The following is a 16,681-nucleotide window of genomic DNA, read 5'->3' as shown; positions in this document are numbered from 1 at the left end:
TATCCGAAAAATAATCGAATAAGTAGAATGATCGAATAAGTTTACCGAAAGAAACATTTTTAGTAATTTGTCTGTGGTTTTACTAGTACCATAAACAGTAGAAGTAAACAGATAAAAAAAATAAGCTGGCAAGCGGAATATCACATAGAATTTTACACGAATGAAAGGGAATACTAAACGATAATGATTGGCTAATATTTATGTCTAGCCAATCAAATCAAAAAGAAATAATTAAGCTGATAAGAGACAGACTGCTCAACAATCATAATCAAGAATCAAGCACAACTGCTCAACAGCAAGAAAAAGCTTATGATTTCAATGTTGTGAATGTGAAACGAATTTTATGTTGTATAAAGTACGTGAAAAATACATGAAAAGTAACAACAAAGTCTAGTTTATTCAAGTAATCTGTTCAAATTGTGTTAGGAGTATTTTTTACTAAGAAATCCCAACTGCTTGTGTCATTTTAGTCATGTGTATTGAAGTGTTTACGGCTTCTACACTCGAGAGTTCTAACGTGTCTTTATTTGAAATATGGCTTATTACAATGCCGGCAATGTTGTAGCTGTAACTAACCTACCTGAACAAATTGAAGATACAAATAGTACAGACGATCTTACTATAATACCTTTAGAAAAAGATAGTTTCGGTGAGTATTTGTGCTGATAATGAAAGCATAGAATATAAAGATTATTATTTAGCGTTATTATTACAGCAATATGCGAATTGTGCGGTCGCGTTGGCCGTCGGGGACAATTCTACCCAAGAAACAATAAGTTTTGTTCGCTTAGATGTCACGCGAGTAATTCGAGGAGACGACATTGTAATTGGAGGTTCAGATTGATGGAAGGAGCCGAACACATGGCGGGTATGATCCCATTGGAGCCACTGCCACAGCTGCAGCACTGGCAGTCCACAATAAACGAATTGCAGGTACCTTAATATTGATGTTATCCATCAGTAATAACCTCTAACAGCTGTTTACTAATAGTTAAAATTAAAGTACATTTACGCTGTAAACACATTATGTTTAAATGTAGTCAGATGATTTATGTTTATATTTACCAAATTGTTTATGCTACCTATGAAAATATTGTTATACAAACTGTAATTTTGGCATTTACTGTCTATGTTTTTATGTATAAGTAAAGTTATATCTTGGTACATAACTTTGGATTCGTTTCAGGCTGGACCAATAAAACAATCAGCTGCTTTAGTAGCAAACAGTTATGAATGGAAGGATGAATTATTTGGTTGTGATTTCCTTGCTGCCCCAGTGAGTTTATTCAAGCATGCTCCGTTACATGAAATGTGGGACAGCACCTTTGAGGGTATGAAAGTAGAAGTAAAAAATACAGACTGTGAAAACTATTCAGACAAACTTAGTGACTATTTCTGGGTGGCTACAGTATTAAAAGTAAGTATTATTGAAGAATTATATTTAACCAATGAAAATAGAATGGTATCAAGTTTTCCCCTATAATTATAATATTAGGCATGAGTCATCAGCTTCTAAACATAGGCCTCAATAAGCACAGCTAGGTTATACTGTTATTGTCAATTCGAAGTGAGCTTGATCTTGGTCTGCCATATCATTAGTTGTGATAATAATCTCAACCAATGATGAATGATTATGTGAGTAAGCTCACTTTGAATCTGTTCTGCATTAACAATTATAGAATAACACACAACACAAACCATTCAATAAAGCTTAAAATGGAGTGAAAATATATGTCTCATTTAAATTCTGTTTGCAGGTAAAAGGATACATGGGTCTTCTACGCTATGAAGGATTTGGCAGTGATGATTCTAAAGACTTTTGGGTGAACCTTTGTTGCTCTGAAGTCCACCCTGTTGGGTGGTGTGCGACAAGAGGGAAACCTCTAATACCTCCTCGTAGTATTGAGGATAAATATACTGATTGGAAAAAGTAAGTACCTCTATTTTGTTAAAATAAAAGACAAAAGCAAACAATTTATTCATCGCCTGACATGAAATGCAACAATACCTTGGTTCAATACCTGGATCGAGTAAAGTATTACATAACTAGCTTCTGCCAGCAGCTTCACCTGCATTCCTGTGGATAAAAGTATCCTATCACTCAATACTGTATACATTTCATTTCACATCTGTTTCAGCATAATTAAATGACAAACAAACAAACTTTTACCTTTATAATATTAATGTGATTTGATATTTTAGGTTTTAAAAATTTCACATTAGTTGTAGTTATCCTGAATTTGAGTCAAAGAGTGTAATACAATCTTATTACATAAAATACTTTTTCTATTTTCAGATTTCTTGTAAAGCAACTAACTGGCGCGCGAACTCTGCCCGCGAACTTCTACACAAAATTAAATGATAGTCTTGCATCTAGGTTTTCTATTGGTGTCCTTATGGAAGTCGTTGATAAGAATAGAATTTCACAAGTCAAGGTAAGATTTATGAAACCTTCCCTGTTAATCCAATAACAAACATAGTCAAGAATTATAACTCTAAGTTCTTATTTGACTGCCTCGTAAAATAAAGGGCAAAGTATTATTGGGTTTTTTTCGGAGTTTCAAAAATTTCTCAGTAGTAGCACGGAGTCTGGAATTGTGCGCCGTAGGTATATGGCAATAGACTCGCCCCCTATTACATGGGATTTAGAACACAAATGGTTAAAAGTGGGTGTTCATTGTATAGCGACATTACGTGCTGTAATGCGCACTTTGGCCTACCCCTTTTGGGATAAAAGGCGTGACGTTGCAATTCTTATTTGATGTTTGGACAAGAATAAATTTGAATTCAGTTGTATTTAATATGCCAATTTCTATTTACAGGTAGCTACAGTATGTGAAATAGTAGGCAAACGATTACACGTAAAATATTACGATAGTACACCAGAGGACAACGGCTTTTGGTGTCACGAGGACTCCCCACTAATACACCCTGTAGGCTGGGCCTTCAGAATTGGGCATCCTTTGGACGCACCTCCTAGTTATTTGCAAAGAGTAGCTGCTGGTCGGCTTATACCCAATGATAGTACGCCAGACATGTTTTACAAGTACCCAAGTAATGAGCCACCATTGTTTGCACAAGGAATGAAGTTGGAAGCCATTGATCCTCTCAATCTATCAGCAGTTTGTGCTGCGACTGTGATGCAGATACTGAATGAAGGGTATATGATGATCAGGATAGACTGTTACCCAGCCGATGCGTCTGGTGCGGATTGGTTCTGCTATCATCAAAGATCGCCGTGTATATTCCCTGTTGGTTTTGCACAGGCTAATAATATACCTCTTGTACCTCCTGCTGGGTGAGTAATGTTTATTACCTACATGTTAGTTTAACACAGATGAGTTTAAAACAACACAAAATTTCTCACATCTGAATTGGACAAGTTAGTAGTTCAATAGATGACAGGTGTAATCGAGCAATGATCTTGGATTACTTTTCCAAAAACTAGATTCTTTTGGAAAAAGAATCCATTAGGTATTAATTATTATTTTATCAGCTTACTCACGTAACTGTTTAGAATTACGTATGAGTAGAGGCTCATATTCATGAGCAGCATTCCGCGACACACGACGCGGTGATTGTCGCGCTGCTACTGGCGACTCGAGTTTCGCGCCCATCGCGCCCTCTGCCTAGTATTTTCCTAAGTACTTAATAGCACTGGGCATGGAATTGTGCTCAGTGATAGTGTATAGCAATTCATTATCGCTATATAGTGTAAAAGAGGTGTTAAATAACTACATATTTCTATTACCAGGATTACAGTAGAGGAGTTTAGTTGGGAGTCATACTTGGCGGTGTCTGGTGGACAGCCGGCCGACCGCTCGTTGTTCGCAGCGCGAGGTCACGTGGTGTCGCACGGGTTCGTGGCCGGCATGAGGTTGGAGTGCGCCGATCTCATGGATCCACGACTAGTCTGCGTTGCTACCGTTGCCAGAGTTGTTGCTGATTTACTCAAGGTACTTTTAACCTTTTTACTGAGATTGTATTACGAAAACACAATTTAATGTACTTTATACTAGGTTTGTTAAAAAAATTACCAGTTAAAATTAGTTTGCCCTGTTTCTTAGAACCATTGAGCCGACTTTGAGCGAAAAGATCGATGATGCTCTTCAAGCGCACTTACGAAGCTGTTTAATCATAAAAAGCATGATCTACTTTCTTTAACTTAACATCATACATATCTGTCTAATTTAATTACTATAACACCAATTTACACCTACATTCCAGGTTCACTTCGATGGATGGGGCATGGAGTACGACCAATGGTTGTGGGCGCACAGTACGGACGTGTACCCCGTGGGCTGGTGTCGCGCGGTGGGCCACAGACTGGAAGGGCCGCTACAACCACCGCCCCGCCCGCCGCGCAAACATCCGCCAAAACAACCGAGACGAAGGCGTAAGCAACAAGGTATGTATTATGGTCTAGTAAATATTTAACACTAGCTTTTGCCAGTAGCTTCGCCTACGTTCCCCAGATAAAAATTACCGCATGTGTTATTCCAGACTATAATTAACCCCTGTTCCAAATTTTATCCTGATCCCTTCAGCCGTTTTGACGTAGTTGAGTACACAAACTCACAAACATTGGCATTTATAATATTAGTAGGAATGTCAAAACAAATATGTACATACAAAATCTTGGCCCTTTGTCCCAGAGGGCTAGACAGAAACTACATAGCGCCACTCTAATAATTATTAATTTGCTATGCATTATACTTTCAGGTTTAAAATCAGCAGCTCAACCTCCAAACACAACGGAGGAAAGCTCACAGAATTCCGACATGGGTGATACCAAGAGCCTTTCTCCTCCTACTAGCGTATCTGAAGTATCGCCAGATGCGGAACCTCGGATTGAAACCGACTCCACGCTAACGAAAATGGATGTGGATTTGGATATGGAATCTAAGGATAGTATTATTGAACAGCCTGAAGAAACCATTGCCGATATGAAAGTAGATAGTCCGGTAAGTAATCAGCACTAATCTTTGTGGGAACGTAATCATAGTGGTCCAATTAGGTAGGAAGATTTACAACATATTCAGACGAATTTATATTTAAATAGTTATGCACATATTGAGGTTTTACTGCCATTGACGTGTTCTAGTTTCGAGGCCTTGATGTGACACTGTCACTCTTTATACTTAGTAAAACATGCTCAATATATACACATAGTACAATAAAGTTGTTGTAGTCCAATTCTTGTTGATGTATTTAATAATTGTACTCTTAAATTTCAGAATACACCTACAGACAAATCCCCAACCACACCTACGGATATATCACAACACACACCAACAGACATATCACAAGATTCAAATTCAATTCCAAACATAGCACAACTATCCCCAGCTGTTTCCATGGAAGATACGGACAGTGACAAGGTGATACCTAGACTAGTCAATACCTCAGTGCCCTTAGATGTCCTAACCTCCGTCGACCCAGAACATTGGAGCACAGCTGATGTTGCCAAATTCCTCACAGTCAATGACTGCCAACCTTACTGTATCAACTTTACCAATATAACTGGTCCAATGATGCTACAGCTAACAAAAGACGAAATCATCGAACTGTTAGAAATGAAAGTAGGTCCTTCATTAAAAATATTTGACTTGATACAACAATTAAAATGCAAAATAAAACAGCCTCAGAGTAGATTGCTAAATAGTTTTAAATAGTGTTTATTTGAATAAGCTGCCTCACTACATGTTTGTAAAGTTCTGTTGCACTGGCTATCAGTTACATGCCATAATATTTTCCTCAAGGGTAATCTTTTAATGTCCTGGACTTGACCTCTCAGTGTTGTATTGAGTGTTCTACATATCTCAGGACAGGACTCCTTGTACCTTTGTTAAACACTATAAAGGAATATAGTTCCTTATACAGGATAGCATGTAAACTTGGAAATAAAAGTCCAATCATGAACTTGATAATACAAACATGCAGTGATGCAACTTATACACATTAGTAATTCAAATTTGAAATATTATTCCCGCCTATATTTTGGTGTCGCATAATAGCCCGGTGTTGTTTGCAAATCGGACAGTCACCAGAATTTGATATCACAATTTGTGTGAAAGACATTTTTCGTCTTTTATATTCGCCAATTATTTTTATTTATTAATTTTCTTTGAAGTATGAATGGCTTTGAGAGTTTTACGAAGCAATGTAGGTAAATTATTATGGCTCTTTTCAAAGCATGTGTGGCATTTTGAGTCACTTGGCAAATCCATTGAACAATTTTAAAATGCCTAGGCAATACCACATCTATCCCTTTTGGATGAAAGAATCGACTAATATTGCCATAGAAAAGCATGTTTGCATGTTTTAAGAAGATATTTTCTTACAATTTAATATTGTTATGGCTCATTAACGTTTATGGTTGTTATGTTTACTCATACTGTGATCGTAGTTGAGTAATAGTCAAATGTCAGTTTTACCATCTTACACATTTATATTATCACACCATACTTGGCTTGGCTTTTAATACATAAGGTCCATTCCATGTGTTGTATAATGAATGTTCTAATTAAGCTAACATGAATATGTTATGCAATTGGTTTCATGTCAGTCTTATTTTGTAACTTTTAGATTATTATAGAAACTTGCATATGCAAACAATGAGTTATTTTACTATTTTTTCTGTGTAATTTTAATTGATCTCGATTTTAAATAAAGCTAAATTGCATGTTGCCTTTACAATTTTTAGCTTGAGCCAAATTAATTATAGTGTTAACCAGTCAATTTTATTTAATTTAAAGGTGAAACTGGACAAAATCAATGTGGCATAGTAAAGAAACTCGCATGAACTTATAAAGTAATAATTATACAATGTTACTGAGTATTTTTATATAAGAGTTGTTAACAGATATGTGTTGTCTACATTATATATTTGTGAATATGGTATTCATAGAACCTGCCCCAATTCCCTCACAATACCACTAAAGCAATAAGTAATAATATAGCATAGTCAAATCATCTGTATTTTAGTCAATATGTATTGATAAATCTGTATTTTGTAATAGTCAATTTTAAAATCATGAATTTGGTATGTGTGTGGTTGAAATGTTAAACTAAGATTCCGTTTCTGAGCACCGAATTTTACCTAGGTAGTGACGAAATGAGTTGTAAATATAGTTTTTATAGCATTCCTCATTTTGTTGCAACAAATTGGTATTATTTAGAAGACAAAGGTGACAAATGGGATTTTAAATTGAAACAGTTTTATGCTTAGACAAAGAGTTATATTCAGTGATAAATACATTGCCTTTTTAGAGACTTGAATAAGAATTTATATCATTTAGTACCATCAACATTGTACTGTAATAGTTTTAATGTCCTGGTATTAAATTGAAAGTATAATATTTTTGTTTTAATTCTTTCTTTTATCCCAACATCTTGTGTATCTTATATCCAGCTTGATAATCTTCACATATACATTTGTATTTTACTTCTTAATAAATAAGAAGCTATTCTTCTTCAACTTAAACATTAAAGATTCCACTATATGGCATCACTAATAAATGTGATCTTACATCATGTACATGGGTTCAGTCTTATCATTCATAGAATACATAACATCTCTTCACCAGTAAACATCTTTATTGGTACTCAAATCTTGCAGTATTTGGCTTGTTATTAATCTAAAACAGAAAAAGTAACAAATCTATGAATGAATATCCAATTATCTACAATGTGTTTCAATATAGAATATGTGTAATCATACTAGTAATCACAATGGTAATAAAGTATAATAATTATATCACCTGATAGTGTGCAATTGCACTGTCGATGCATAAAGTGCGCAGCACAGAATATTACCAGATCTTTGTGCATGACATTTGTGATATTCTGAACACCAATAAGTTTCGCACATATTGCCAATCTCGTCATTTAATTCTGAAACTGATATTATTTTGTCTTGATAAATAAACCCTTATTGTTTGCATAGTTAACGCAAAAGCTGAGTGACGGGCTGTAGCGCAATTCTAGCGTGAGACACGAATTTCTGTACCGAGTTTGGATGTGTAATATATGTAAATAAACCCACAACAAGAGACCTTATACAAAAAATATATAGGTATAAGAATACTACCTTTGTGATTCCCATCTTTAAGTTTTAATTCTGGTGCTAAATCTCTTGCAGATGTCACGTAAAAAGTCCGTAGGATGTCCATTCTATGTGCCCCTGACATTCCTCTACCTTTTTGGCTTGATAGGTGTAAGTGCCGTGAAAATACACAACGACGCTTATTTATGTTTATTACAAGTAATCTGTAAATGAAGTAAAAACATTGTGTATAAGTGGTTAAGGTGAGAACTACAGGTTATATTCTCAGATTAAATGAATTATTAGGCATTATATTATGACAGGTAGATATATAGATTTTGCAGTCAGTATCTACCAACAGAGAATAAGAATTATGCTTGGTACAGCAGTAAGTAGGTAGATACTTATTAAGACTAGAGATTCACCTTAGATCCTTAAGTAGTAAATTTATGTTACATTCTCTAGAACACAATTTCAATGATCTAAGAAATCTAATGAATTTGAAATCCAACTCACCCTAAAACACATGGTTCAAATGTCAAGCTCATAGGGAAATTCCGAGGGTGAACGAGCTTTGCTTCTTTTATAATTGATGCATAACTTTCCCAGCATTGCAGAACTATTTCGTCAATCTGTGACAACGCCGGGGTTGCTCCGCACACAACAAGAATGTAAACATCAGCAAGAAGTTTACATGTCACCGCTCTGAATGCTACCTGGAATTTAAGTCATTGATTACATCTATTTTACTCAATGCTAGCTTATACCCGCATCTTCGCTTGCATTTATACATATACAACTTCCTCTTAATTCACTTTTATCTATTAAAAACGCATCAAAATCCGTTGTGTAGTTTTATAGACCTAAGTATACATAGGAACAGACATTAGACAGTGACTTATATACCATATAGTTGATTAGAAACAAAAAACCTAATGATGAATGACTTTCTAATATTTTTGTTTATAACTGCAAAATACCTACATTGGGACTCATTTGCGGTAAATACACAGGAGTGTCCCGTAACGGTGCACCATCCTGTGCGGCTGCCAGCAACAACATGAGTCTCGCTTCTCTTGGATCAAGTTCATAGAAATCCGAACTGGTGGCAACTAGGTGACCATGGATTATAAGACAAGCCCATCTGCCTGTCACACTTTCTGCGTAATTGTCCAGTGCTTGCTGAAATCAAGGTTTAAAATATTTTTTTACTTATCTTCATGATATAACATTTATCTAGAATTGGGTCCAGAAATTATAATGACATTTATGTTTTAGTTGTAAGAGCATACAATAATAAATATAGAGAGCCTTCTCGTTTTTGTAAGTAGATTAAAAAAGCCAACCTGTAGCTGCTGCGCTTGTGGGCATAAAATGCTTTGTATCAAATCCAGAACTAATGTTGGAAGTGGACTTGACAATGTATTGGGATCTAAAGACTCCAGTAGATAGTCCAAGATAGGGTAACACTGTCTCAAGTCCCTTTTTATTTGGTCAATGTTCTTTAAATTTTCCAGCTCTTTCTTTCCTATGCAGAAGACCATAGTATCGTGAACGCAGGACAGTAGAAGTTCTAGGTCACATTCCAATCCACCTGTTGTGACACCTATTAATGTGACACTGAAAAAACAAACAACAACATACATTAACTGAATACAATGGTTTACTCATGTAAATAGATGGAGAAAAACTACTAGTATCGAGTCACAGACAGAGTGATTGACTCAGTAAATAATAGTAAAATTTTGTCAAAAATATTGTGTATTATCTTTGATGTTCAAACATGTCTTCTATTGATCTAGAGTCTAGTTTAAATGCTAAAATGATCTAACTTTGACTTTGCACTACTACCAGCCGCTATTATATTACAAGTAAGTAATACAATATTGAGTAAAAATAATATAAGTGGCACATACCTTTTACAATATTCTTTCCAGAGAATAGTTCCATTATCAACTTGTGTGTTGAGCATGGATAAATTGTGACATTTACTAAACATGTTGATGCCATGGAGTGACGCTATGGTGGAAAACTGTACCTGAATATTTACAAAAATCATATATTATTAAACTTTATTATATAGCTTTCATAATGAATATTATAAGCAGTAAAAAAGATTTGAAAAGTATAAGGTTGAGAAAAGAACGAATAAATTATAAAAACATATAAACATAACATAACATATTTATAGAAACATTAAAAGATATAAAATAAAAAAATACTTTGTCACATATTGAAGTTATATTAACTTCTTAAATCTTCTTAAATGTTACATATTTAAAAAAAATATTCTGATGAAATTAAACTTAACTACGTAAATAATACTCACGTTCTCATTATTACCGCGTTTCCTTGAAAATATTGGCACACCACTTTCAGTGGCTACAGCAATTACAACAACTGACATATTATTTATTATTTTTTTATACAGTTTTAAAACTTTTTCCAAAGATTAAGTCGCAAAGTTCAACAACTTTTTAAACTTTTTTGACAACACAATGACATTGACCTTGACAGAAAAATGTTGCCATGTTAACAATTAAAAGTTCCTCGTTAATTAGCTGAATACTAGTAGAAAATAAGGATAGATGATAAATAATTAGTCAAATTAAATGCTATTAAAATTAAAATTTAGTTTGAGATTTTATTAACAAGTATATTTGTTATTCATACGTAGAAAATACAAAAAATATGCATTTCAATGTTTAGATTTAAAATATTGTAGTTGAATACTTCCTCGAATGACATATTAATGCGGGTTTATTAGTACAGAAGCCATTAATGGCTTGATTAATTTCATCTACAAAAACTATAAAATTACTTTTTAAATAGGATTAAAACTACAACTCAACATTATAATATAACTGTTTAATGCTAAAAGGCACATTGAATACAACATTTATGAAGATATAAAAATATTTACATTACTAACAATATTTAAAAAAATATTCGTTTAAGTACTTAGTTTGTTAAGTACTATAACTGGTATAGATTCAATATAATTTATAAATTACAATATAAGTACTATGAGGTAAACTCTCAATGGCGGTTTTCTATATATAAAAAAATGTACGTACAAAAGTACAGTAACACGATTAAGAGCGCTGACTAACAGCTAGAATTGTGTATAAAATATTGCGATAGGCACTGTAGGACTTAACTAGATTCTGATACGTAGTAGCTAACTTTTATATTTGAGTGGTTTGTTGATTTTCTGTGTTTTGATCTGGAGTCTCGTCAGCTGTAAGTTGAAACGTTAATGTCATTATTTTTGGCTTTACTCTGTAATAATTTTTGAAATATGAAGTTCTACTTACGGTCGTCTTTGGAAAGCAGTTTGGGCCCAGCTACAGCAATAAGTAAAGCACCTAGAGGGGCCGATATCATTACACTCAGGACACTGACAGCTAAAATCGCCTTCGCATAGTATTCTTCGTCGGCTTTAGCAGCACCTGATGTTTGGCCACTATTCACCAAGTCTAAGGCGGCCGGTCCTAACGCTGCCTGTAAGTATTAGTTTTAGTCAATTTCGTAATTATATACACAAGTGAAGATCATATGAATACTTCTACATACCTGTACAGTAGCTTTGGCTGTCCATGTGAGACCGATGAATATTTTCTCCTTGCTATTAAGGCCGCATCCAAAGCTTACGAAAAATGTTGCAATAGCACGTATTACTAAGCAGCCAACAAGGCATATAGTGGCCATTTTTATAACTTGTGGATCTAAAGCGCTAATCTGTGAATAAAAAGAAATTTCGAATCTGATGAGTTGTGTTTTGTGTCATTTTGTGAGTGAGATATTTATAAATGTTTGTGATGCTTGTATAGATTACCGTAACTTGTGCTCCTGTAAAAGCAAATAATATAGGCTCAAAGAATATCCATAGGATTCTAAATACATTGCTGACTGGGTTCTTGTTTACGACCCACCCTTGTTTTTCCCAGAAATATGCGGCTACAAATCCTGAAGATACTATAGCAAGGGGACCTAAAATTTTAATATATTTTTAGTATCCAGGCAGGCTTTCTGAAGACTAAAAGTAATAGCAATCAAAATCTTATCAGCTGAAATGAACTAATACCTGCACCACTCCATCCAATCATACTCGATATGAATAGAGAGAATAGGCCTCCGAGAAACAGGCCCAAAAATCTTAAAGGGACTACATAGGTGTCGCCTCTTTCAGGCATCACTGACAGCAGAGCTCCCCATAGTGATCCAAGAACTACGCCGGCAACAATGGACAGTGGACCCTGAAAGTAAAAGACTTTTAGGGAACAGAGAGTAAAGTTCCCTAAGAAAAGGAGGATCCTCCGACCAGGCGAGGTGATCGTGCCTGGCCGGCTTTCTGCCCAACTGATGTTCTTTGGTATTTTCTATCCGTGTTATTTCGCATGTAAACTTCATATGTGCGATGCAGGATATTTGTGACGTCATCCGTTGATTTGCTCGTCGATAGTCTATGTGCAACTTCTGTCATCTGTCACTTGTTACTTGTCAATGTGACGCCACAGACTATTTATACAATTCTACAAGAGAATAATAGATAGTAGCAGTAGCATTGTGGGTTCACTTCATAACTTACCTACCTTAATAATATTAAAAGTAGCAGATCCAGTAGAGAACATTGCATTTAGAATGATGGCGAAGATCGCAACGCTAATGGAGTCATCAACTGCAGCTGCGGCCACTACGATTGTTGGAATACCTTTAGCGACTCCATATCCAACATCACGCAACCTAAATAGACAGGGAACTACTACTGCTGGTGATACTGAAGCTATCATTGAACCTAGAAGAAAACCTAAAAGAAAGAATTTGTTTAGTATATGGGCTATTAAACGTAGGATCTTAAATGCGTTTCTCTAACTACTCACCCCATATCCAAGGTAAAGACAATAGATAGTGTGAGCTAATAGCAATAGCCACACATTCAACTAACCACGGTAAAAGGCCCAATTGTAGAACAGCAGCGTAATGTTTCCTTAAAACACCTGCGTTCAAACCTAGACCAGCTCGGGTTAGGATAATCACCAGTGCTATTTTTCTGTGAAAGTTGAATACGAATGAAAGTAGAGATGAATTTCGTTATTTTAATGCAGCAAAGTACAATATCATATGTTCGATTTACCTCAGATCTTGATTTAGTTTTCTATAAGAGTCCGTCATGTGGACCAATTGAAGGTTTTGGAATGCTATGCCAGTTAGAAGCATGCCTATGAGTGCTGGCAATGTAGTGACTTTAAGCCATATCCAGCCTATTAAGTACGCAGAAATGACTAGTACTGACATGCTAAATAATTCGCCTTGTAAACCTACTGACTCTCCTATCTCTGAATATAGGACACCCCACGTGAGTAAAACTGAAAAAAAAAAAACACAAAATTAGTTTTGATTTTACAATTATTTTTTCTTCTTTTACTTCTTTATTGGCGAAGAAGATTTGTCTAGACAAATTCACGAAGTCTTCTTTACATACCAAAACATACATAAATTGCATATAGCAGGTAGCAGGTGAGTAGGTACTATATTATAATAGTTGTACGGACACTAACTCCAAAACCAAACAGATGTCACTGTTGAATTAGAGCTAAAGTGTTTATTTAAAGTTACAATAGCGTAGATATTCACCATAATCGAGTGTAACTACATCTACAACTATAATATAAATATGTATTTTCTTTTGTGAACATGAAGTTCTTTAGTTTGACTGTAGGATTTAGGCTGGCATTGAAAGTAAGTAGCTATGTATGTAGTTACATTAAGATAAATAAACCCATGTAGATAGTAGACCAGTAGATATCTAATCTCTTGTTTCGTTACATAATCTCCGTTTAATAAGTTAAACAAACAAAGAATACTACTAAAACCAATACTTACAGAACATTATGATGCATATTTGCTGCGCGGTTTGTCTGTAAGTAGAAAATAAAGGGAATGGGAAGAATTTGGACCACCATGATGGCTGCCAAGACGGTGTGGAGTCTTCCTGATGACATCGTAAACACAGTTTTTCCCACCAACTGAAAGTTTATAATAATTAAATGGTTTAATGTATTATGCCATGTAAAAAAGTAATACCTACATATCCATAATGTATGTACCTGTCATACACTCTTTTCTTTTTGGCGTCGTCATCTGTGGAGTATAGTTATATGAATTAAAATATGATTCAAAAGGCAATAAAAATAACAAATAATATAATATAAAAAAATGGCAAATATAATGCGGAAATACGAAAAATAACTAATCACATAAGTATTGACTGACAGTAAACATACAACGTAAGGAAGGAGATTATAGAAGTAAATAAATAGAGACATTCTTGATAAAATTTGATTTTTAAGGTACAATGAGATATACTAATTTAACTAAAAAATACGGTTTACTCTCCTAAATGAATAGAGAAAAGCTCTACTCATTTCGAGTCACAGAGGGACTCTTCATCATGAGCAATGTGCGCGGACCCGGCGACGACGTGCAGCCTATCTACTCTTTTTGGAGCTTTTCTCCATTAATTTGCGCGAGTAAACCGTAATTTTTATGTTAATTGAGTTATATGAATGCTCTATTTATTAACTTCCTGCACAAAAGCAAGATGAAAGAAGTAAGATACCCAAATTCGAATTAGAGTTCACAATAAAGTTTCCTTTACCTACGAACGTATATACCCGAACACCTATAAACACAAATGAGATTAAGACACAGGTAAATCACAACACAAATAGTTAGTTCATAAAACACAATAAATAATGAAAAATGAGGAAAATTGGCCTGACCTGGAGGTTCGTGATTTTGTTCCATATTTAGATCTATGTAACCAAGCCGCTTAGCTGAAAACATTATGATAGTATTAAGAATCACTATAAAATACGCACCTTTCTAACTCGTAACTATTACAGCTACTTATACGTAATTATGAAATCACTCCTAGGTGTGATAAGACTAGATATCTAAAGTAACTTGATTGGTGCATGAAATGCATACAGAAAAGCGTAAAATATTTACGAGTATGACTGAAAGACAAGATTAAAAATATTTATGTGACCGATTAGATTAGTATGTCATGAATATGTATATCTATAATAATTTGGTCTCCTCAGGTCCTGGCATCTCAGGTTAAGATAGCTGCATAATGTGCCTAAAAACGGCTCGATGCGACCATTTTTTGTTATGTATATTTAAAAAAACCGAAGAAAAGACTCATACATGCACTTGTCTTAATTACATATTTCGTAATACGTGGTAAGATCTCGCAATATGAGTAATTCTGGTCTGAAAAATACGTCAACGTAACTGTACTATTTATCAATTGTTTAGCACTGCTGCTATGAATGAGTCACCGACTTATTTTTATTGATGCGGTTTATTTTTATTTTTACTCTTAACAAGATAAAGAAGAAGATTACAGATTTTGATAGCGTGTGTCTGTTACAGTTTCAGATCAGGTGTATCATTTCTTAAAATAGTTATATTGTGTATTTTAAGATATATGAAATATATGCTATCAGTACCTGTTTAAGTGCAAACTAAGCCTACCTAATATACCTAGTTAATTCTTTTTTTAAATAAAAACGTACATTAGGATTATCTCCTGTATCGTGTGTGCGTTGACAAACATACAATTTCACCCGCACAACATGACACCCAGACCCGAAACGACAATTTGAGGACGAAACAAAGAGTTATTTCGTACAGGACTCGGAGCCGCTATACGTTGCATGGCATAATCTTATGATATTGTAATAATTTATGGTCTGTTGAATCATGAACCCATCTTGATGGATTCAATTTTAACGAAAGATTAAGCGAAATCTGTTTTCTTGGAAAAACGACATAGTTAATTAAATATTTTTGTAAGATAGAGTAGTTAGTCTAGATAGAATAAGATCCTCTGATACACATTGGCCTAAGACCTCACTGACTGAAACTCATTGGTCTATTAATTTCTAAATAGATAACTTAAGTTTATAGAATGTCAAGCAGTCATCAGCATTTAGGTAGCCACTGCTGAACAAAGGTGTCACATGAAGATGGTATGAGTATCAATCACTATGCGTTGGGGATTAGCAATTTCAAACTTTTATTAAGAAATTATAAGTATAGGTTTCTTCACCACACATATAATTTGGAAAATTCTCATTGGTAGGTACTTGCCAGGTTTCCAGCCTGCATCCTTTTATTTGGGAACCGGGCGATTTAATCTCAACGTCAACACGACTGTACCATCTAGTTAATATGGGTTATTTTAGTCAGTCTCTTGTTGTCATAATCCATATAATTTTATATAAAAAAAATGACTGAACGACTAACTACTTAGTTATGTTTTCAGTGTGATTGACACCACAATACAACAGTTTGGCTAAACGTAATTAGTATTACTAGTGGTCGCCTAGTGGTCGAATAATATTCCTTATGTATTAAGGATTCATAACATTTCGACCTTTTTTAAATAATTTATTACAAAAAAATGCATTCAAATACGTTCAGACATGATCAATATTTTTTTAAAAAAATATTCAAAAAATCAATACTAACAACTATAATACTTACTCTTTAGGTCTAAACTGTTATTTGCAAATATCTCTTCTTATTTCTTTGAGATTTAATGACGTTTTGTTAATATAC

The 16,681-nt window shown here is 34.4% G+C and overlaps 3 protein-coding genes across 11 annotated transcripts in view; 1 reads left to right on the top strand and 2 right to left on the bottom strand.

Annotated features, from left to right (window-relative positions):
• The first annotated feature begins 81 nt into the window (after positions 1-81).
• Positions 82-7,359, top strand: LOC118265414 (polycomb protein Sfmbt). 3 transcript variants are annotated; one of them, XM_035578259.2, is made up of 10 exons: positions 82-649; positions 716-933; positions 1,187-1,417; positions 1,758-1,930; positions 2,297-2,435; positions 2,823-3,298; positions 3,755-3,956; positions 4,228-4,408; positions 4,723-4,964; positions 5,238-7,359. In XM_035578259.2, exons 1-10 carry the CDS (start codon positions 535-537, stop codon positions 5,673-5,675), a joined length of 2,415 nt encoding a protein of 804 aa, XP_035434152.1. In that variant the 5' UTR covers positions 82-534; the 3' UTR covers positions 5,676-7,359. The 3 variants fall into 3 exon arrangements, with proteins under 3 accessions (XP_035434152.1, XP_035434154.1, XP_035434155.1); XM_035578261.2 differs by having other exon boundaries at positions 113-355; XM_035578262.2 differs by having other exon boundaries at positions 113-649; positions 792-933.
• A 71-nt stretch (positions 7,360-7,430) lies between these two features.
• On the bottom strand, positions 7,431-10,634 carry LOC118265418 (protein fuzzy homolog). Of its 2 annotated transcripts, none has more exons than XM_035578271.2 (8): positions 10,377-10,628; positions 9,964-10,085; positions 9,394-9,667; positions 9,032-9,229; positions 8,564-8,763; positions 8,093-8,271; positions 7,764-7,896; positions 7,431-7,640 (listed from the first exon to the last, which is right to left on the bottom strand). In XM_035578271.2, exons 1-8 carry the CDS (start codon positions 10,452-10,454, stop codon positions 7,583-7,585), a joined length of 1,242 nt encoding a protein of 413 aa, XP_035434164.2. In that variant the 5' UTR covers positions 10,455-10,628; the 3' UTR covers positions 7,431-7,582. The 2 variants fall into 2 exon arrangements, with proteins under 2 accessions (XP_035434164.2, XP_050562034.1); XM_050706077.1 differs by having other exon boundaries at positions 7,494-7,640; positions 7,764-7,902; positions 10,377-10,634.
• Positions 10,635-10,894: 260 nt separating this feature from the next.
• LOC118265415 (sodium/hydrogen exchanger 9B2) overlaps positions 10,895-16,681 on the bottom strand; it is a 7,143-nt gene continuing 1,356 nt past the window's right edge. Inside the window, exons 2-13 of one of the 6 annotated variants that reach the window (XM_035578263.2) lie at positions 14,833-14,886; positions 14,670-14,732; positions 14,158-14,191; positions 13,934-14,076; positions 13,185-13,416; positions 12,931-13,100; positions 12,643-12,857; positions 12,135-12,306; positions 11,886-12,040; positions 11,624-11,788; positions 11,365-11,551; positions 10,895-11,288 (exon numbers count right to left, since the gene is read on the bottom strand). In XM_035578263.2, the coding sequence (XP_035434156.2) occupies positions 11,236-11,288; positions 11,365-11,551; positions 11,624-11,788; positions 11,886-12,040; positions 12,135-12,306; positions 12,643-12,857; positions 12,931-13,100; positions 13,185-13,416; positions 13,934-14,076; positions 14,158-14,191; positions 14,670-14,732; positions 14,833-14,857 (1,614 nt within the window). In that variant the 5' untranslated portion in view covers positions 14,858-14,886 and the 3' untranslated portion in view covers positions 10,895-11,235. Of the gene's footprint in view, positions 11,289-11,364; positions 11,552-11,623; positions 11,789-11,885; positions 12,041-12,134; positions 12,307-12,642; positions 12,858-12,930; positions 13,101-13,184; positions 13,417-13,933; positions 14,077-14,157; positions 14,192-14,669; positions 14,733-14,832; positions 16,411-16,681 lie in introns of those variants that run through there. The other 5 variants (XM_035578265.2, XM_050706073.1, XM_050706074.1 and 2 more) reach the window with 5 other exon arrangements.

Source organism: Spodoptera frugiperda, chromosome 28, assembly GCF_023101765.2.
Source record: "Spodoptera frugiperda isolate SF20-4 chromosome 28, AGI-APGP_CSIRO_Sfru_2.0, whole genome shotgun sequence".
Lineage (NCBI taxonomy): Eukaryota > Metazoa > Arthropoda > Insecta > Lepidoptera > Noctuidae > Spodoptera > Spodoptera frugiperda.
Note: the sequence above shows the minus strand (reverse complement) of the source record. Positions and strands in the feature narration are given on the sequence as shown.